This window comes from Crocodylus porosus, unplaced genomic scaffold (genome assembly GCF_001723895.1).
Source record: "Crocodylus porosus isolate Cpor-Errol unplaced genomic scaffold, CroPor_comp1, whole genome shotgun sequence".
Classification (NCBI taxonomy): domain Eukaryota; kingdom Metazoa; phylum Chordata; order Crocodylia; family Crocodylidae; genus Crocodylus; species Crocodylus porosus.
This window is the reverse complement of record NW_017728947.1, coordinates 45,878,269-45,900,285: the sequence shown is the minus strand read 5'-3', so window position 1 is coordinate 45,900,285 and position 22,017 is coordinate 45,878,269. Positions and strand designations below refer to the sequence as shown.

Here is a 22,017-nt window from a genome sequence, read left to right as displayed (position 1 = left end):
ACCCCAGTACTCTTTCCTGCCATGGCAGGGGGTCGGACTAGATGATCTGCTCAGGTCCCTTCCGACACTAGAAACTATGAAACTATAAAAACAAATAATCCTGAGAGAAGTCACTGGGACCCTGGCCTATTAGCTGAGTACCCTAACTACAAGGCAGCAGAGTCAGGCTCACTCCTATTTGCTTTTCTTCTGGTCCCAATACTCCTGCATTCTTTGCTTCAACAGGGCAGATGAAGGATGTGCCCAAAATGTTTTATAGCCTGATGGTTAGGGCATTCTTCTGACAGGTGGGAAATGTGGCTATGAAAACCCTCTGCCTGAGAAAGCCATAGAACTCAAGTTATCAGTTTCCTGAGCAAGCACTCTAACCACTTGGCTACTTCCTCCTTTGACAGTGTTACTGAACGAGACTGGCCTTGCTCACTGTACATTATACTGAATCCCATGCTGCTGCTGTTAGGCATGCTCAGAGCACAGCTACTGAATCAGGAACCTCCAAGAACTTAGGCAGAGGTGAATCGCTGTTCTGCCTCATACCTGGTTTGTGACCAAACTTAGACAAGAACAGTTTAGGCATTCAGGGATCATTCCAAAACATAGCTGCTAAATTTAAGGTAGATTCAGAGTTCCATTGGTGCTACAGGGCTATGGCAGCAGATTCTCCTTTGTACAAAAAGTGAAGATGACAATTGTTTGTTCTAAAACATAAAGGAAACATATACAGAAGGAAGAAAGTTTGTATATTCAACTTTTCAGACTATAACTGGCTTTAAGTCTCCCCATTTTTACAGACACTAGTCTTATATCTTGTCCAGCTCTGCTGTCCCGTGATATTTCGTGCATCATCAACAGGTTATATTAGTTCCATTTCATGTATTTATATAATAAAACTGAAGAAAATATACAGCTTCATTTATGGTTTTATTACTGAAACTGGAAAGGAAGTAATATAGATCATGAAAGAGAGGAAATCCTCATTTAAGGAGGTTCGTGAGGTCTCTGCTGCCAGGGATTATCTCTCTCCATTGTAATAATATTTGCTGAAATCTCAGAGCTGTGGGATCTATTATGCTGTACTACCTGATGAGTGAAAAGCTTACCTTCATAGTAGACAACTCATCAGGTTACAAAAATTACTGCTATATAGTGAAACTTAGCAGTATTTTTTCCTTTCCAATACAGTGATCTCGTATTATTTGCATATATGAAATATGCTTGTTATACTGTCTCTATTTGTATTGTATCCCTTTTCCTCACCTGCTGTTTATTTGCCTTTCTTTAGATTGTGAGTGCCCCAGGGCAGAAATCATGCTTTTTCTCAGCTTGGAAATTACCTAGCATATTGCAGACACCGCTGAATGTAATTAATAAAAATGACCAGAGACAAATGCCACTCTTCCTCCTCCATAATTTGATTCAGAGGACATAAATCTCTAGCAGATAAAAAGAGAGACAAATAACATATTGAAATAATGTGGCTGCTTGGGATTGCTACGTAGACCCTGAGAACTTTTTCAGGGTTGTTCAAAATCAAAACATGCTCATTCTTTTTTAATTCATAGTATATCTGGAGAAAAAAAATCTTATTCTTATGTGAACTTTCCTCTGCAGTGATGGAAACTCTAAAATATAACATAAATGAGGTTAAGACATCAGAATTAGCAAACAAAAATGACTACAAATTAAAAAAAAAGATCATTCTAGTTTCATTGCCCAGCCTGAATGAAATGTAATATAAACAGACAACACAAAGCATAAAAATGTAAATTTCAGTTGAGTTTTCAATTGCAAATATTAAAAAATCCATAAATGAAAAATATTTGAAATATACTTATTTTGCTAACTGTTTAAAAATGATTTTCTTTTTTTTTTCCTTAGCAAAGGTGGTAGTAAGAAATCTATGAATTCTTCAGACCATTGCCACACTATTAGGTTGTTTCAGACTCTTTTGGAGAGTCTTCAGAGTCTTTTAACTGTAGGTAACATTGCAAATGGTCCCACTTCCGGCTATATGGGCTTTACACAGCTCTAGGCATTTTTGTAAAATTGGTTGTGGTAGCTAAGCTCCTGTCATATGCAAGAAAAGTATCTTGAATCCAATAGGATCAAATGTAAAGACAGACTCAATATGAATACTTCTTACCTGTGACCCTTTCTTGCTACCTGGTAGGTTAATTATGAGAGTTTTTCCTCTGATTCCACACACAGGCCTGAAAGGAAACAGAAAGAGTTTGAAATACAAGTATTTTCCTCCATGGGAAAACATAGCACTGAGGGGTAATTCTGACCATCTATCTCTGTGTGCCAGTTTAGTCTGTAATCTCTGAAAATGCTTGGGAACCACATATGGATAAAATGGCTGAAAGGTAGGATTATCTCAGGAGAAGCTGAGACAGCATAAGGCAAGGTGAAAAATAAGATTTCAACATATAAACAAATATAAAAAAGAAATTAACTGGACTAGATCTTCATTTAGCATCATACAGTGTAACTTCATTAACTTCACTCTTTATTTACAATAAAGTGAGGATCTAATTTATTTTCCATTTGCTCAAATTCCTGGTTTGGTTCTGGCTTGACGGCACCAAAAATACTTTGGCCAATAACTAAAACAACTGATAATAAAAGGTCACTCAGTTGTACTCATTCTATCATATATATTTTTGAATTATAACATATGAAAAGCAGAAAGGATAAAATCATTTTCCTATATAGAAATGCAATCACAAGGGCTCTTGATAGAGCCACTTGGATGGAGTTGTAGTATGTACAGTTCAAAACTAAAGGGAAACTTCTTTACAAATCTTATTCTTCCAGAGATCCTGTTCTGCACCCCAAAGCAGCACATCAAGCAATGAAAAGGCTAAGATGAAGTTATGATTTACATCAGACAATTTGAAATTAGGGTCTGTAACATCAGCATGTAAGATCAAAATGAATAATAATACTATTATTATGCACTCATGTAAGACTATACATTTTAAGAGTTCTACATTTTAATCAATTATTCCATACAGCACTTTATGAAGCCAGCAAGTACTGCTATCTCCTTTTTACAGATGGAGAGGGGAAGGAAAAGGCATTTTAAGTTACTTGCAAAAAGACAAAGCAGTTTATTGTTTATTGGCTGAAATGAACTTATGTGTTCATATTTACAAAACCATATTCCAAATACAACATTTCTATCCACAAGCTATAAGTGGTGACTGTAAACATATCAAAAGGCAGGTTTTGCTTTGTCACCAGAAGAAAGATCTTGACCCTTGCCAATTGTAACCCAATCCAAACCCCTTCGTTTTACAAGAATCCACAACCTATGGAATCAAAAAGAGGTTGCAGGAGACATTTTTTCTCCAAAACTCAGCCAAAGACTATTTTATCAAGACCAAGAAAGGATAGATCAGGTTGCATAGAGAGTACTTGGCCTTTACCTGCAGTCAACCTGAATGATACAAACCAGAATGGCAATTTAGATAGTGTAACACTGCATATTTATAGTGCAGTTTGTTTCCTGAAAACTTGTGTTACTGGGAGCCCTAACAGATATGGATGGCTATATTTTTTTTGAGCCCATTTCATTGAGGAGTGTTTGCACAAGAGGTTCTACAGAATTTTTCCAGTCACCATAGCTTCTTCTTATTTGCTAGTGAACAAATACATTGTAAAGAAAATTTATTACACTTTTTTCCTGTTTGTGAAATATCTATGAAGAAATGGAAAATGTTGCATGATTTAGAGACAGAATTGGTTACAAATGTTCCTTCCTTAACTGCTTGATATATAAAATAAGAAATCTGAATTATACCATTTGGTTCTGATTAGTCATACAAGTCATATAGCCTTGTTTTGATTTTCCAGTTGGTAAACTTGGTATAACTTGGTAGAAAAATTGGCAAAAGATGAAGTGAAATACACCCCATGGTCACATCCAGATGTGCAGGCATGTGCGGTTTGTGGTGCTGCAAACTGGACACTCAGAACATTAAAGTATGCCCTGCCCTGCAAATTTGCAAATTTGGAGGCAAATTTTGCTACCAGGAAATCCTGGTAGCAAAACCCCCTCAAAAAACAGCAACAAAACAAAAAAAACCCAGCACAAAAAATGTGGCCGGGCGCATGCGACATGAGCGTGCTCTGGTAGGGCTTGGTTCTCCAGGGACACACTTTGGCTGCCAGTCAGAGTCTCCACTCCTTGAGTTGTGCTCTGGCTCCTTGAGCACACTGGGAGCTGGGAGGAGCGGCAAAAGGGCAGTTTGCCCAAACCGGGGCAATTTGTCCTACACCAAAGTGTAAGTGCAGGGGTGTGCACTGAGCAAAAAGTAGTAGCACAAATTTGTACCACTGCTATTTTGCCGCTGAAAGCGCACCCCCCAGAAGTGGGGATGTGTCCTAGGAGTACTATATCATGTGAGTGCAAATTTTACTTTCTACAGAAATTCATGCTAGTAAAATTCTTGAAGGAGTCTAAAATAAGCAACAATAAAAAGGGGAAATAAATGGCCAAACTCAATTCTTGTTAAAAAAAAAAGAATAAAGAAAAAAGTAGAAGGACTTTTTTTTGCAGTCCTCAGTTACTTTCGAATTGTCAGAGTCTGTCCAAAAAGAGCCATGAAATTTACCTTTTACACGATACTTGTTCCCTAAATTAATGGTAGCTAAAGAATTTGCACAATCTTCTTTTTAGCAAAAAAAAGGGCGAATTAATTAAAAAGGGAAAAAAAACCTTTAGAAGCTCTGTGGATGTCTTAAGAGAACCTCTCTGTTTAATCCACAGAGCTGGACAAATAACTGGTAAAAAAAACTTGGGATGAAAAACATAAATAAAAACAAGTCACATGAAAATGTAGGGTCGTAGTCTGAGAAAAAATAATGTATAACATCATTTAGCAAACGGAAATGCTAAACAAAGAAAAAGAGCAGGAAAGAGAAACTTTTTTTTGTTTTGCTTATATGCTATTTAACATTTAATGCCAAGGAACATAACTTGTTTGTGGGGAAAGGAATTTCCCTGGATTCCTTCCTACATAAATCATTCATTATACTCAATGTCATTAGAAGCTATATCACATTTTCTGGCAGTCAGAAGTATTCTAGTGATAGTTGCCAAAATGTCTGCAGTGGCTTTTCAGAGTCTCAAAATGAGCCTTTCATACCACAATTAAGTTGACCCACATAGGGGACAAGTCTTGTTTTTGACTGTGAGCTCAATTGTGTCCTGTCTCCCAGTCTGCTCTGCTTCCCCTATTTGCATATTTCAAGTGCAATATTGCACAGTTTTGAAATTCATTTCAAAGAAACACAGTAAGAGCTTAGGGCTTAAAGATATCTTGCAGAGATTCAAGTGGCAATTTGTCTATTAGATAATGTGAAGTGCATGTTTAAGCATAAGAAAGCGCTGATCTTTCCTTCTTTTTGTTCTTCCCTTCCACAGTCTGCCACAGAAAATGGCACCATGTAAAAACGACACTCACCCTTTCATGCGAGCTGTTAGTTTATACTTCTTAGGTCTAGTTTATTAGGCAGAATAACTTTAAAAAAAAACATGCAAACCAAAGTTTAATTATTTCACAGACGGTCCAAAGTATACAGCCTGTCAATTGAGGTCTTAATATAAACTTGTATATATTTTGTGTCATGTTAACAGAAGTTTATGTAATTTTGTTTGTAAAGAAATCTGTGGTTTACATTACTCTACAAAAGATGTGTTTTTAAATGTGTCTTGCAAATGTTTATACATGTGCAATATATGCAAATTAGGGGATTCCATCAGATTACTGCTAGTGTATATAGCTATATCAAATCTCATGCCGTGTAGAGTCTGAATATTTGTCTGACATCAATAACTGGTTTACGCTGAGGGAATAATATAAAGAAAGTAGATGTATACATCAGCAACTACTACATTTTGCTTAAGGCTGGACTTGACAACAACATTTTCCTGAATTTGCCTCCCACACAATCTCTGTCCTCTATGTTAGGAAAGAACATCCACAGGTCCATGAGACCTTCTGAAGGGTGCCACTAGGTGTGACAAGATAAACAGATGAGAGAAGATAAGCACAGGTGTTCAGGCTACTCCCTGCCTAGCCACTGCCCTGTCCTCACTGCCAAGCCCCTGTGCAAGAAGATAAGCACTGTAATAAATTATGTTTTGAAATGGGGTGCTGTAGCCGGGGCTGGTGTCCCCCAGCACCCTAAGAGATCGATGCCCCCCTGCCCCCAGTTTAGGGCAGTCTGCCCTGCATTCGCCTGCCACCCCTTTGATGTAAAAATGAACTGATATAAAAAATGTGGGATGCTGCCCATTTGTGGCCCTGGTATTCTGTGACAAATACACAGCTGTGAACCACCACTACACCTTGCAGATAGTCCCATGCCTTACAGATAGCATCCGAATCCACTACTATTCAAACCCCTAGCCCCTTACTGAGCCGCACTTGGCCTCTGGCCCATGCAGGCCTCAGGTCCCTCTAGGTGGACCTTGGCCCCTCAGTGGACCACTCCCCCAGCTGGACCACACTCTGACCCGTCTCTGGGTCACACACTCACTCCACCCCATTACTGGGCACACATTCACTCTGCCCTCTTACTGGGCCACACACTCACATTCCGGGCCTTTTGCCCCTTGGGCCTCAGGTCCCCCCTAGTGGGCCTTGGTCTCAAACTTTTCCCCTACAAGGCAGTGGGGGATGAGACTTTACAGCGTCCCATTGTCACCTTTCACTGGGGAGGCACAGGTGTGGCATTTCCTGGGGGCTGCCTCATGATAGGCAGTCCCACCACACCATCCAACCCCAGCAGGGTGCAGTTTCAGGTCTTACCCAGGACCAAAAAGAACCTCATCCATCCCCATAGTTCCTACCCTAACCTCCAGATGTTCCAGGAGCTTCAGTCTTCAGGCTGAGGAATCTTCCTCCTCCAGCTCCCCAGATGTAACTGCTGGCTCTGCTTCCAGGTTCTGGGCTTATACACACCCTGCCTAGCCCTCCTCCAATCAGGAGGCCACTTGTGGTCAGGTGACCACCTAACGTGGCCTGAACTCACCTGCCAGCTACTGCAAAGCCTGCCTGATGTTCTTCAAGTGGCAGGCACAAATAATGCACTGCCACAGGTGCTGATCAATTCACACAAGTTATGGAGGGGCGCCTTGAGTCACACAAGGCATTCTTCACATCTAAAAAGGTTGAGAACCACTGCTATACGAAATACAAAGATGAAGAGCTTACATCTACAGAAACTGTATCTGGTGATGCAAGTGGATTTTATGAGGGCTTCTAAATTGTAATTCATACAGATCAATTTGGTGAGGCCCAAATATGGGATAAAACATCTGACAAAAGCCCAAAATAAAGGGGGCCAAATTATTCATGAAGAATCTTTTCCTCTGCAAACAGGAAGGTGAGACACTTAGGGTAAGATTATATTCCACCTATTAGGCACCTAAGTGGAATCCTGTTCCATCCTGTTTGAATCTATAAAAAAACTGTTAAAACAAAAAGCGATTTGGCCCTTTCTGCTTTTTTGTGATTAAATCCTAAGTGTAGGGTGATGGTGTGTTACACAAGCAAAGGCACTCATAGATTTCCAGGACCTGAACAGTGTACAACAAAATTGTACTTAGGCACCTAAGACCACTTAGGTACCCAATAGGTGGAATAGAATCTGACCCTTTTTTTTTTAATGAAAGCTCATGTTCTAATATTATCCTATTTTTCCAGGAATAGACCTTTTAAGTAAAAAATAAAGAACTGCAAGAGTCATGATGAAATTGTGAGAACTGGCACCACTGAGCACATCCAGATGAGTGAGAATGTGTTTCCCCAGGGACAAGTGGCAGTAGCACACCTGGTGCTGCTGCTACTTGTCCTCAGGGAATGCCTTTGCCACAGGTGCTCTGGCACGCAACAGGTTACGCCAGGTGGGTAACCAGTAACTGTGCTGGCTCCAGCAGCCTTACCTGGGGTCCTGAGCGCCTCCAGGAGCTGCAGCCATGGTGGTCCTGCAGCAGGAAGCCTGGCTGGCAGCTAGAGCATAGCTCTGGCTGGCCAGGCTCCAGTTTTGGGTGGTATGCACCACTGCCATGTGAACCGCTGTGCTTTTTTTTTTTTGGCATGGGTTTTTTTTGACCCTGGGATCTCTTAGAGTCAACCCTGCCCCCTGCCCCCAAGCAGCACCACATACTGTACATTTAGATGTTCTCTGTGCTGCAAGGAAGCGCTGCCTAATTGTGCCCTCCTCTGCTTTTTTCCCCATCATTTTTTTGAACCTCTGGATCAAAAAAACCCATGGGAAAAAAAAAAGCAGAGCAGCACACGCACAGGCAGCAAGCACCGCTGAAAAGCAGAGCCAATACACTGCTGAAAAGCAGAGCCAATACACTGGAGCTGTGCTGTGGCTGCTGGTCAGGCTCCACGTGGCAGAACTGCCACTGCTGCAGCCCCGGGTGGCCCCCCAGGGCCCCAGGTAAGGCTGCTGGGGCCAGCCCAGTGCTGACCCCACCCTCCCCTCCCCCACCTGTGGTATCTTGCCGCACACCAAAGCATGCATTGCACAGGTATTCCCCAGGGACAAGTAGAGGCTGCTGGATGAGGCCAGTATGTCCAGTATTTATGACATCAGGAACTTCTTGGTGTGGCAAAATGTCTCCTGTGATTCTACACTTCCTGGACACTGTATTTCCAGGAGGACTTACTTGATGTCATACAAAGTTAAGCCCCAGACCCTTGCAAAGGGCAGCAGCAAGACTGTTACTTCTTTACTGTAAGTAGTTCTTTATATAAGACTGAAAATAAAGCATTGCTTTTACATCACAAGCCTTATCAAGATACTACCAACAGCTTGCTTGCTGCTTTGGGCAATAGCTACGGTGCTCAGCCAACAGCTAGAACTGTGACAGAGTTAATGCAAGACTCCACTCCTTCAGTTTGCTGAGCAGACACAAATGCCTGCCATCTTTACAACTGCATGGCATTCACAGTTTCTTCAGAAGTGCTCCTTTTCCAGTGAACAAAACAGCTTCCCTACTTAAAGCATACACTCCAATTTGAGGGGAAAAGGTGTGTATTATACATGAAAAAATATGGTACTATGTATTTGTTGATCTGGGGGGAAAAAGACTGTGAACTATTTAATCTGTTCTGCCATAGCACAGCAATATGTAAATACACACACACATACACACACACGTGTACACATATACATACATACATATCATTTGTATCTATGTAGTGTCCAAAAGGATCCCAAGCAGAAATTACTTTTCACCTGCCTCTTAACTGCAGCTGAATATAGGGTGGAATTCAGCAGCTGATTAATAGCACACAGAATCAATAAACTGGAGGATATAATAAGGCATGAAGAATACTATACTCATAATTATTAGTGTATGCCTATTTGACTAAATGAAGCCATGGCATTATCAGTGACAGAAATGACTGCTCTTAAAACTCCCATCCAACTTGATTAGGAGACAGTCCTCTATCATGAGAATCATAATCTTTACCTCACTGTAACTTTAATTTGGATTGTCCCAACCAGTGCAAAAATGATTTGGGAAGGTTTTGGAGGTGATACAATAGATTAAAACCTGATCGCCAAATAGGTCAAAATCTGACTAACAGGAAGGTTGTTAATTACCATTGAACAGCGCTCTTTCTTTCTGCCAGACAAATCTCACTTCACATGTATTTTGCCAGATCATCACAGCTACACCAATACTATAAGACCATTATAACACTAGGGATGTTGCAAATTGAGGCAATCCATAGAAGGCTTAAAGAGATTAATGTTATAGAGGGAGGTCAGGTGGAATTTCAATCCTTGTTACCATTTTGGCTGAAGCATCTGCATAAGGAACATGTGGCAAAACAACGTTACTCAGAACTTTCAGCAGAGATGTGGGTTGTAGAATCCCTGGTATAAGGAGCATGGCTACATGGAGTTGTATATAAAGCAATATAATATGGGCCAAATGGGCCCAGGTTCAAAGCACAGTATTTTGCTGTGGAGTGGCAGATGCCAAGGACCCTTGTCCTAGAAATATGAATGTTGGATCTGCAGGTGGACCAACTTTCTTTCAACTTTAAGGGAAAATGGGTCCAAGCCTGACATTTAGCGTACCTCCCTTCTCTTCAAAACAGGCTGCTTCTTCTTTGTTTAAATCAGAGAGTTGCAGTAAGTCACATACCTGTCAAGAGTAACACTGGAACAGATCAGATAGTTTATTTTTTACTGGGTGCTTGTTAAGACATATACTCAACTCCCACACTGCAAAGGCTTTACAGAGCAGGAAAATGTACCATGATGATTTTGGAGTATTCAACTGCAAGCACCAGTTATGGCAGTAGTTGTAAACCAATCAGGATTTGAGGTGTCTTCAAAGACAATAAACACCTGAGATAGTGTGCCAAAGAAGATATCATCAGTGAAGATGAGTTTATGGGATAGTTTCACACAAATCATTATTTATAAATTGAAATAAAAGCATTAGAGCTGGTAAAGAACCGTGAGGAAGACCATTTGAGCTGGCTTTTCCAGTAACTGGTTGTTTCACTCATGTGAAATGGCATTTGTGCAAAGAAGTTCCAAACCAACGAAGGAGTATTTAGAGAATTAAATTAGCTGTCCACTATGCTATATTATGTTGGTGGTAGAAGTCAAATAGAGGAAGGAATTAGCAATCTTCAGTTTCTTCTGATAGATACTGTCTATGTCAGTTGTCAATGTAAAAACTTGATCATAGGTGCTATCCCAACGATGGAGACTACCTAATGGTACAATTAAAAGGTTGTTATCTCTTGGAATGTTTGATCTTCCAAAGGATCTTGCTAGTACCTTGCAGCAAACACTGAGCAGCAATGTAAAGTGTTATCACACTGCAGAACACGGATCTTTGCCTCTTATCTGGGCAATGATTTTCAATTATTGCTGTGACTTAGGAAGTTCTCCCTGAAAGGATTCTTGCAGAGAGTACAATAATAAAGATGCTTCAAGAATTCATATGAAATGCTGTCATCCCTTAGGGGGGTACCAGTTTTCAGATTCATCAGGTCACCAAATTCCACAATAACCACAATGGCTTCTAGACACTTTTGGTAGACTCTTTTTAAAGGAACTGTTGCCATTGGCTGAGCATCTTGCTCAAGACAGCCTTTCTGCCTTTAAGTAGATGAGTTGTAACCTGGCTTGCATGACTGCAAACTGACTCTGAATTAAAGTTCTCTGGGTAATTAACAAACCAACAAATAACATTCCAGATTTTCTAGTTTCTTTTTGTAAAGTGTAGATTGGATGTTACTTCTTCTGAGCAGGTGCAACAGGCAGATTTTTTTACCCCTATCAGATGACCCACATACACTGGATGTAATTTGCTTAGGATGGACACATGCACAGCTTTAAACAAGGTGTCACAGAATCCACAGTAAACTTCCTTAATGGGGAAACAACAAGGAAGGAAAAATCATAACTGTAGATTTTCAAGTGTCATACCAGGCACACCAGCTGGCCTCTAAGGTACTGAAGAACTTTTACAAAATGGAAAGCCAAAAAAAATCAATTATGATCAGTGTTGACTATAACAGAAATCATCAAGAATGATGCATGAAACTGGATTGGGGGGGGCCTTCAGCTGAGATGATCCATAGAAGTTAGGATAGAAATCACATAACAGTCTTGCTGCCTGAAATGTACCATATTGCTCGCGATCATGGATAGTACAAGATAATCATATGAAGCACAATCTTCCCTTCCAGGTTTGATTTATTATATCTCCATTCCATGCGATGGCTACTAAAGCCACTATATTAAGTAAGGAAATCAACATGTTAAACTCCATGTTCCAAATGAAGTAACTCTTTGTCTTTTCAGTTATAATCAGTTGAGGGCTTAAAATTTATAATTATACAGAAAAGCTGCATTAAAGAATTGCAATTCTTTAATGGTATAATGGATCATGACCTTCACTTCTTGTCTTGTTCAAAAGATAGTACCTTAAACATAACATACCCTGTCATAATGTTGGAGCATATAAGAAAATTATTCAGCAACGTAACTTTCTGAAATAATGGAAATTGATAGTGTAATTAAGATTCTCCTACATCTGTGAACCATGAGAGCTATGGAAAGCCACTTGATACCCCCAAAGCAGCATAGCTGTTTTTTAGCTGATCAGGAGCCTGCAAGACAGCAGCAAGACAACCAAGACAGCATTAACAGAAAACAAGTAAAAAAAGTTACCACTGATATGGACTTTATGTTTTGTAAAAGATTTCATTTCAAAAGGTTTTATAATAAGTCTGTCTTGTTTCTCAAAATTATGTGAAAGGCTTGAAAGATCAAATGTCTCAGCTACTTTTCCTCCTGTTTACTAATCTCTCTAATTAGGACTTGAACTGGGTGTGGGACTGACAGGAACAGAAGAGAGAACTGTCATCTCTTTTGAAAAATTAAATACAATAACTCTTTAGATAATTCTGCCTATGGATTCAGAAGACAGGTGTGCTCTACTGTTCTACTGAACATTTACCATTACATGCCTGGTTTCAGCCATATGGACTGTGTGACTCACCAAAACAAGGCTGGCTGTGCAAAGTCAGTCCTAATCCCCACTATAATCAGCAGAGACAGAGGAGCTAGAGCAGGGGTTTTCAAACTTTTGAACAAGTGTACTCCTTCTATCTCAAAGTTTCAGCTCATGTACCCTTTTATATTAAAATTATTGGGGGGGGTTGAGTGCATGTGCTCCCCCCAGCAGGTAAGTCTGCTGGGGAGGGGAAAGGGCCGTGAGGGGCTGGGGTGAATGGGACCCTGGCCGGGTGAGGTTGTGGGATAATCAGATCCTGGGCAGCTCATCCAAGAGCACGGGGGGGGACTCCTGCCACTGTGTGAACCCCAGCAGAGGCCTGGGGGGCATGTGCCGCCCTGATCTGTGCACGGGGCAGAGGCAGCTGCCACTGCGCGCTGGGCTTTGCACACTGCTGTAGCTGCCTTGGGAAGGGTGTGATGCCATGTGCATCCCACTCCCAGGCAGACAGGGGTGCAGCGCAGCCTGGTGGTGGCATGTGGAGTCGCACTGCTCCTGGGCCAACAGCAGTGCCGCACAAAGCCCAGCACGCAGTGGCAACTGTCTCTGCCCCACACACAGATCAGGGAGGCATGTGGCCCCCAGGCCTCCACTGGGGTGCATGCAGTGGCATAAGCCACACCCCTGTATGCCATATGATCATTTTAAGTACCCCTAGGGATATGCCTACACCCAATTGACAACCACTGAGCTAGAGAATTCCCTTGTTCCCCTGTATTTTTTGTGCAACTGATAATGGAGAATTCTCTCCCCTGGGGCCCTACAAAAACATATTACGATGTATGGGTAATTGCACATCAGATATGGACATAAAAACACTTGGCATTTTCAAGTGTTAGCTGAAAGACGTTAATGAGGAGAATGTTGCACTTACACTTGCACACTACGGTACTAAGTTTTCAAACAGAAACTGTCAAATTACTATGACCCTCAGTCTAATCTTCTTTAAAAGAGTGCAAGCATTTATGTAAGAATTATCTTGTATTAACAAATCCCCCAGTATTATTATTATTATTTTATTATTAGTTCCATCACTGTCACTGAGAATAAAGATACAAAAGGCACTGTTTCTCAGTTGACCCCCAATATTTTTGCTTTGCTTTTTAAAATGTCAGATAAACAGCAAGCATAACTTAATTAACCCAAACTATATCTATTCTACTTAAATATCTCTAACAGTAGATAGATTCAGCCATGATACTAAGGACCTCAAGTGCATAACTAGAATAAAGCATATTGATATGTGTATCCTATGAAGCACAGAATGACTGGAGAAGACACTGACTGAAGAAAACACCAAAAGAATGAAAATATTGTCCGTCAATAGACAGTAAATAACAAAAATTAAGAGTTAAAGCATAAAAATCCACAGAAATGTGATCTCACTTTTCACTTCCAATGTTTTCTCATGGATGTTCTTTGCTAATGTTAGAAGAAGTTACATCATTGTGGTTTCTTTGTCGGTCAAAGAAAAGGTGTCGTCTCTGAACCAAGAGTTCTAGAGTTTTGCATCATCAAAATACTGCGCTTCCACTTAGCCAGAACTGTTTTTATCTCAAAGGAAACTTCAGCATTTTTCAAGCTACATAAAAGGAACTCAAATGCAACTGCACAGAGGTGGAATCAGACAGCTGTTTAACAGAATACAATCACACTATAAACAATTTGGCATGGAAGGTACAGAAGAATACAGTATCCAGTGGAAACTGTGAGGGGTATTTAACAATGCAGAATGCAATTGCTAGAGTTGGACTGTGGCCATTTCACTGAGGCAAGACCCCTACCAATTCTTGAGAAAAGTGACAAGCATCAGTTCTTTACTACGCAGCCATTGCACCAGCTTGAATACTTCACGTCAAATAGTTCTCTTCTTACTTTGTTGGTAACGTTCTTACCTAGAGAGCATGCCCAGAGGAGTAACATTAAGTGATCCCATCAGCATTGCCAGGGCCATCCCTGGGGCCTCTCGCTCTATTACTTCTTTAGTGGCCTGTAATCAAAGATTAAACAGCAGACTGAGTAAAAACAACAAAAAGAAAGAAAAATAAATGTGAAACTGGCTAAAATTTGTAAACGAACATTTCTCTTTTTCTCAAAAGTGATCAGCCTAAAAGTTTCATCTGGGGGCATTATACGATCAGAAAACTTCCTTCCCCTCATAGGGAAACTGGATTCTGAAACTCATCTCTAATGAAAATGCTCTTGCTTGTGGAAAGTAAACCATTGAAAATCAGTGTTAGCATTAGTGCAGAGACCCATTCAGAGAATCCTAAAGCTGGGTGTTTTGGGAATGGTACATTTGCAGGAACCATTAGGCATCACTGCAAGAGAGCTATGAGAACTCCCTCTACCGACAATGAAACTAAGCAAGTAGACAACTAACTGTAACTGCCACCTCCTTTTCATCCTGCACAATTTCCATTCGACTTTTCTGGGGCACTTGAAAGTTAAAAGGATTCGCACAGGAGGCAGGGAAAGGAACTTGCTAAGTGAAGCCCATGTGACAGACAAGAAAGTAGTGAAAATGGTAATGATAATGGCTTGAGGTGGTGAGGGTGGGAAGGCTGCAGCCTTCCTTTTCAATTATATCAGCCAAGGGGTGGCTTTAAACAAGCTGGCAACTTGTGTTCATAGTCAGTTCACACGCAGTGGAAATCAGCAAGCTGGGAGAGCACAGTCAGAAAATGCATAGGGGTTTTTTTTTGTATAAGGAATGGGGTGAGGAATTATTTTCCTGGCATTTGAAGACATTTTAGCAGCTACTTCATAAAACAGGATTTTACTTACTGGATTACACCATCTGTTCTAATCTCTAAAATCTAGCATTGGCTAATACCTGACATTTCAAAACGGAAGGTTGAACTCCCTTCTCCCCTGCTACCATAATGCACCTGACTAATATTACAGATGCTTTATAGCAGGAAGGAATCCTCCTGATGCTTGCAGGAGCCAGTTTATGATCTGAGCTCTGATACTGGATTATTGTTTTTACCTTGTATAATTAAAAAACTAACAACTCATAACATTTCTAGACTGAATTTTCAAAAACTGATCAGTAGTATGACTTGACACTGCAGTAATCAGTAGAGACGGTAAGGAAGGAAAAAAAAAAGCTTTCCTTGAACACAAAGGGCTCTTTCAATAGGCTAAACTCACTTTACATAATATTTTCCAGTTGGACCCATTAAGATAATGGAAATAAAAAACATAGGCTAAGAACTATTGGAAGGTAAAGACATTACACATCCATTGCATGTATACAGCACGTTTCATTCAGAAGAGCCTGACCTCAAAGTGCTTTACAAGTTCTTGGGGCAATTGCTCCATGGCAGTATTAAGCAGTACAGAACTGCAGTGAGACAGTAAGATAGGGGTGGGCAATTATTTGGGCTGGAGGGCCACGTAAGGTATTGTATGGGCTTGGTGGGGAGGGTGCTGACTTGGCCTGGTGCTGTAGGGAAGAGGGGGAAATCTGACCTTGCCTGGTATGGAGGGGTAGGGTGCTGTCCCAGGTTGGAGTAGTGGGGGGGGGGTGGAGGGGGGACACAGGGTGAGGGGTAAATAATTGTATCTGGTCCACGGCCCATCTGCCCCACTCTTACCACCAGGGAGCTGGACAAAATGGGAGGGCAGGGTCTCCATGGAGAGTGGCTAGGACCCCTATGGATAGGGTGCACTTGAACAGGTGGATGGGATGGGGCCATAGGAGGGTGGGGACCAGTGTCTGGGAGTAGGATGGGTGAGCAGGGGGGTGACAGTATGGGGACAGGGCCTGGGGCAGAGCCATGATCCACTCCCCACGCAGCCCTGCAACGAGCACTGGTTCCACGGGCAGAGATGTGTGGGGAGTGGATTGTGGCTCTGCCCCAGAATCGCAGCTCCAGCTAGTCCATCCTGCTCCCAGATGCCACTTCTCACCTGCCCATAGCCCCATCCCATCTATCTGGCCAAGCATGTCGTGCTCACAAGGGTCCCAGGCCAGGCCAGTCTCCATGGAGACCCCATCTACCCCCCTGCTCTCTCTGGTGCTGCTGGTGGTGGTGCCAGACAGATGGATTGGGGTGCCCAGGCAGCAGGGCTGGGTCCAGCAGTGATGGTGACAAGCAGTGGCAGCGGCTGCCAGTAAGCTGAGTCTAGGTGCTGTGCACAGCCCTGCCACGCTGTGCACCTGGGGGTAGCACAACCAGCCGCAAGTGCCACGTCCCTGGCTGCTCCCACAAGTCTGGGCCAGGTGGGACCAATGGACCCACCAAGAGCCCAACAGAATCTCTTGGCAGGCTGAACCTGCCAATGGGTTGTATTTTGTCTGCCCCTGCAATAAAGACCCCAGGAGGTGATATGATCCAGGAGGGTACAGTGGCTCTATATTGCTGTGCTATGTGGCTATTGCCTTTTTCTTGAAACCTTACTTCCCATTAGCATGAGAATTTCATTTATTAAAGTAACATTTTGGCTTTACAATTATTAAAAATTTACAAACAATAAATTGCAGGTGGTTTGTATTTACCTTGTTTGTGTTTGAGACTGGTTTTGAATTGTCAGGCTTTTGTCAGCAACCTCATAGATAATCTCATGAATTTAGGGGACTTGTCTAGAACAGGTTGGCATTGATGGTATCTCAATCTGAGGCCGGGTACTTAGCTAATACCTCACTTAATGTGGGTACTATATGCTTTACCTATCGCCATCTCCCATACCCATAGCCTTTGGTTAATGAAAAATGCAGTATTAACTGAGAAGTACTTACACTAAGGGAAAGGCAAAGACTGCCTTTCCTTCAACTAGTGGCACAAAGGAAGAGTGAAATAAACGTTGAAAATACAATCCCTATAGTAATTTAACTTCTTATAGTTTCAGCTACTAGACACAGTACAGATGTTACAGTTCCTAAAAAGAAAATAGGAATTGGGAGGAACACTGTTGATATTAGGAACACTTTGTATTTACTTTGCAGTATTAATCAAAAGACCTCAAAACACTTTGCAAACATGAATTCTCTCTCATTTTACCTTTGAAAATGAAAGTACCTTCCCAATCTTAAAAGAGAGAAAACTGAACCAGAGAAGTTAAGTGGATCGTGCAAGGTCACAAAGCAAACTGGAGGTCCCAAGAAAATAATACATTGTCCTATCTGCAAATCCCTTGACATTTTTCAGGCAGCAGTGGTAAAAAATAATGAATATTCATATTATGTTACCCTTATTTTCATGTATTGTCACTAGCAACATAACATCTTCTAGAGGCAAATATTACTATTTTAATATTCTATATTAATAAGATATAGCCACAAAGTAAAACCTCCAATTTTTATTAAGATACAAACTGTTCTGCGTATTCAGTACTGGGCAAGGGGAAATCTGGCTCATGCTAAATCAAAGAAATGAATGCAGTAGCAGAAGACATTTTTCTACAGATCATGCGTGCTGTACGTGGCATACAGTATCTCCCATCTTCAGTTTAGAAAGCAAAAAGGTATATAAATGGAGCCTCACATCTGCATCACTGAGAAAAGGAAATTGGAAGACATGCTCTGGAAAAAAAACAGTATGTGGACAAAACTCAAATCTTGATGTTGAATGAGATGTTCTGCCAAAAATATACCTGGTGAGATATTAAGTTATCAATTACACATTAAAATACTGGCGAGAGTCCAAGAGTCCTACTATTTCACAGCAGAAAAAATATTTTACTGCAGCGTTGGAACAACTTACTGAAATTTCACCTTGTTGAAAATGAGGGAAATAGGTAGGCTACTCACTCACACACGTACACAAACACACACATACAGAAAAACCACACACCTGCCTGCATGCTCTTTACCCATATGCATTTTACCTTCATTTAAAAAAATACTTTCTCTGCTACTTAAAACTAGTTTTAAACATAATTTACATTTTGAAACCCATTTTTACTTTTCAGCAGAGGATGTCATTAGTTAAAATTCTCAAGAGCTTCAAAGATAGCGCAAGATACAGAGAAGTTCCATAAACAATGATCTTGCAAGCCCAGGGAGTCCTGCAATGAAATTCAAACCTATTCTTTTAACTGCACAAGAAAAATGACCTTGACAAAAAGACATTGCCAGTAGGCAATGAGATTATTAAATATGTGCAGATGACACAAAAGCAAAATCTGAAAGGGCAGAAGTCCAGACAAGCTGTATGACCCTCAGTATAAGACACTAAATATACTGCTTTCTCGGTATATATGCTTTCATTTATTATTACAGGCAGACTCTGTGAAGTGGGGAGCACTGCCTGTTCTCACACTTGCAGCTTGGCTGGATGATTTAATCAAAATGGCTGCTGCTAACTTACATTCTTTACAGTGCCATCAGCTACTACATCAGCCACTGGAGACTGCATTTTTGGGATGTCCTTAAATAACAAGCAAATAAGTGTGCAGTATACAGGGATTGCAATTTTCCTGAAACTGGGAAGCATGCAGTTTATTAATCACATGCAAATTAATTAAAGTAGTTGGGACAGATGGTTTGCCTATTATTTGTGGTCATCTGCAACACGCTTCATCTTCAACCAGTTATTTTCTGCAGTGTTTTTAACCAGCTTTTAAAATAATTTCTTTGTAAAATGGAACAGAAGGAAGAGAAATGCTAATTTAATATTTATATCTGTGCCCAGCTCAGAAGCTAACAGACAGGTACATTGAATGACCTGCATACAAATTGTTAAGGAAATACAATGCTTCAGCTTCTTTGTATTGCACCAAAACTAGAGGTTTGGCAAGGCAGTTAAACACCATGTGATGAACTGCTTTAGATTACTACCATTACCATTCCTAAAAGATCAGCATTTGATCCAATTCATTTTATTATATCAGAATTCACTTTTCTTTCTCGGCCTGACAGAATTGGAGATGTTGCTTTTGGGAAAATCTACTGGAAAAGAATACATGAGCATATTAACATTAGAACAAATATTATCCATAATACAGCAACAGGCACAAATGGTACAGTAGCCCTGTCACTAATCTACTCATGTAGACAGTGCTTGTTTTACCAGGTCACCAAATTGCTAACTGTCATGATTTATTCTGAGTCTTGCAATATTTGTGTTTCAATTTTAACACGTTCTATTGTCTCAAGATTGTTGGCATCAAACTCTTGATTTTTCTCTTATTTACGTACTTAGTGGTATATTTAATGAAATTAAAGACAAACTGCTCCCAGTCAAGATGACCACTGTTTTTTAGTTATTTGTATATGGCAGTAAAGCTGGCCATATTGAAAATGGCCACCAGCTCCCACTGTTATCAATAGGACAAGATAGTCATCAAAGACAGGTGACTATTACCCAATGGTCAGGGAAATTTACTGGAAAATATGGGGAGGAAGAGGCATGTGAGAAAGAGGAGGAAAGATAAAGAGATACAAGAGAAACAAAGGTTTACATCATGAACAGATGTGCTGGGAACGCAGGAGAAGATAGAGGGAAAGGCAAGGTATTCTGAGTGTGTAGGTGTGAGACAATTATGGTCAAATGAAATACAAATGGGAAAATGGAGACAGGGAGTTCTGGGGAATGTGTGGTATAGAAAAGAGTAAGGGGAATAAAAAAGAAATACAGAGGGTGCAGGAATATGTGTGGAGTAGAAGGAAAGTGAAAGGAGACAGTGGAACGTAGAGACCAGGTTCGGTTGCCGCTTGTCTTGAATTTCACAGAACAGTTCTAGCATTTTTAAGGAATGTTCCACAACCAGCAAAGCTATTATTTGGGAAGGCAAAGGTCCTGGTTTTGAGTGACAGCAGGCCCATGGAGTTTCAGACTTGTGTTGGCATGGAGCAAGAAGAAGCTTTGGCGGGCACATAGGCTGAATGCAAACATGCAAGCATATGTGGTTGGTGGTGTGCAAAGCTCTTTGCAGCACCACAAACTGCACGTTTTGCATGTTAAACCATGCATGGGGCTGCTAATTTGCAGTGCGGGGGCAAAATTTGCTAGTGGGATTTCTTGGTAGCTACAAATATCTTGGGGAAAAGAGTGGCACAAAGCACACCAAAATACTATGTGCTGGGAAAAATGCTTTTTATTGCTTTAAATATTCAGTATCCAGTAGAGGAGTCCACAGAATTTTTTCTGTACATTTCATTGTTATAAGTATAAATATTATAATAACAAATTTTGTCTAGTTTGAGGTCCCTTTCTTTTTTGAATGAGGGCAATATGCCGATAACCAAACTGGTCTATTTTGGGGCATCTGTGATGTAGCTGTGCTTGTTCGGCAGATGGCTTACTGCCAACCTGGCTTTAGAGTAGTCAGTAGATTACGCTTAGCTGTGGAAGCCCTAAAGGCAGCCTCTGTGACAAGCACACACAGTAAACTGGTTTTCTCAAAAGGCCAAATATTCCCCTCTTTGAAATGCTAGGAAAACGATGAGCTTTCTGTTCTAATCTTTAAATATAGGAGCATAACCTCTTACTTTGTTAATCACTTGTAACACTTTTGCAGCTGTATACCACATCTGATATATTTTTCTCTAATATAGGAAGGATATTTTTCTGGATTTCAGACTAATACACATTAAGAAATCAGGAAGACAATATATCTTAGGTGAGATTAAAATGGTCAGATGTGCCTGTGAGATATGTGAATGTGTTGAATGTACATATGCGAATCTAAAATTACTTTCTGTGGAATCTGCTAATGGCAATCAATGTATAGTTTTACTTTATGTTTTACAATATATTTCATGCTTGCCAGTCTCTCGGTATTCTTTCGCATGCTTGTTGTTACAGTCATTTATTTATGAATGCCTGGACAGACAGAACAGTGCCCTGGTAAACTTTATTTCTATTGCAATATTTGGTGTGTGGCTCTGCTAAACCATTTAATAAAGCAGCCACATCCATGAACAATAATTTGAGAAAATTGTTTAATGAATTAATGTGCATATTTGCACATAATTTGTGCTTTACAAATTATATAGATTTAGTGCTGAGAACACATATGAGTTTGTTTGACCTCTGCAGATGGGCCTTGCCTCAGAAATAACAACAGAGTCCACTGAGGGTCAGAAGTCCGTGCCGGGAGCAGGGGAGAGACCGGGGATGCGCTGCCTCAAGCCCCACCCCCACCACCCACTCCTAGGCATGCCTGCACGCGCCGGTGCGGAGCTGATGCCGGAGCCCGGCACAGCTGTTTGGAGCCTCCTGGTTGCAGATGCCCCGGCTCTGGGGAGCTGCTGCTAGCCAGGATCCCGGGCTGCTCCCAGCAGGCAGCTGGGATGCTGCAAGCCCTGCTGGGAGCAGCCTGGGCTCCAGCAGCTCCCCAGAGCTGGGGTAGCTGCAAGCAGCCACAGAGCCAGGGCTGTGGGGCAGAGGCTTTGGCTGGGGTGCAAGGGGCAGTAGGGCTGCGGGGCAGGGGCTTTGAGGGGAGGTTAGGGGGCAGTAGGGCTGAGGGGAAGGGGCTTTGGGTGG

The 22,017-nt window shown here is 41.2% G+C and overlaps 1 protein-coding gene across 11 annotated transcripts in view; it reads right to left on the bottom strand.

The window, feature by feature from the left end:
- The window catches only part of GPHN (gephyrin), a 369,172-nt gene that overhangs the window by 197,428 nt on the left and 149,727 nt on the right, over window positions 1–22,017 (bottom strand). For 10 of the 11 annotated variants that reach the window (XM_019551529.1, XM_019551530.1, XM_019551532.1 and 7 more), the window contains exons 4-5: window positions 14,476–14,570; window positions 2,144–2,210 (exon numbers count right to left, since the gene is read on the bottom strand). In XM_019551529.1, the coding sequence (XP_019407074.1) occupies window positions 2,144–2,210; window positions 14,476–14,570 (162 nt within the window). The remainder of the gene's footprint in view (window positions 1–2,143; window positions 2,211–14,475; window positions 14,571–22,017) is intronic. The other variant, XM_019551539.1, reaches the window with a different exon arrangement.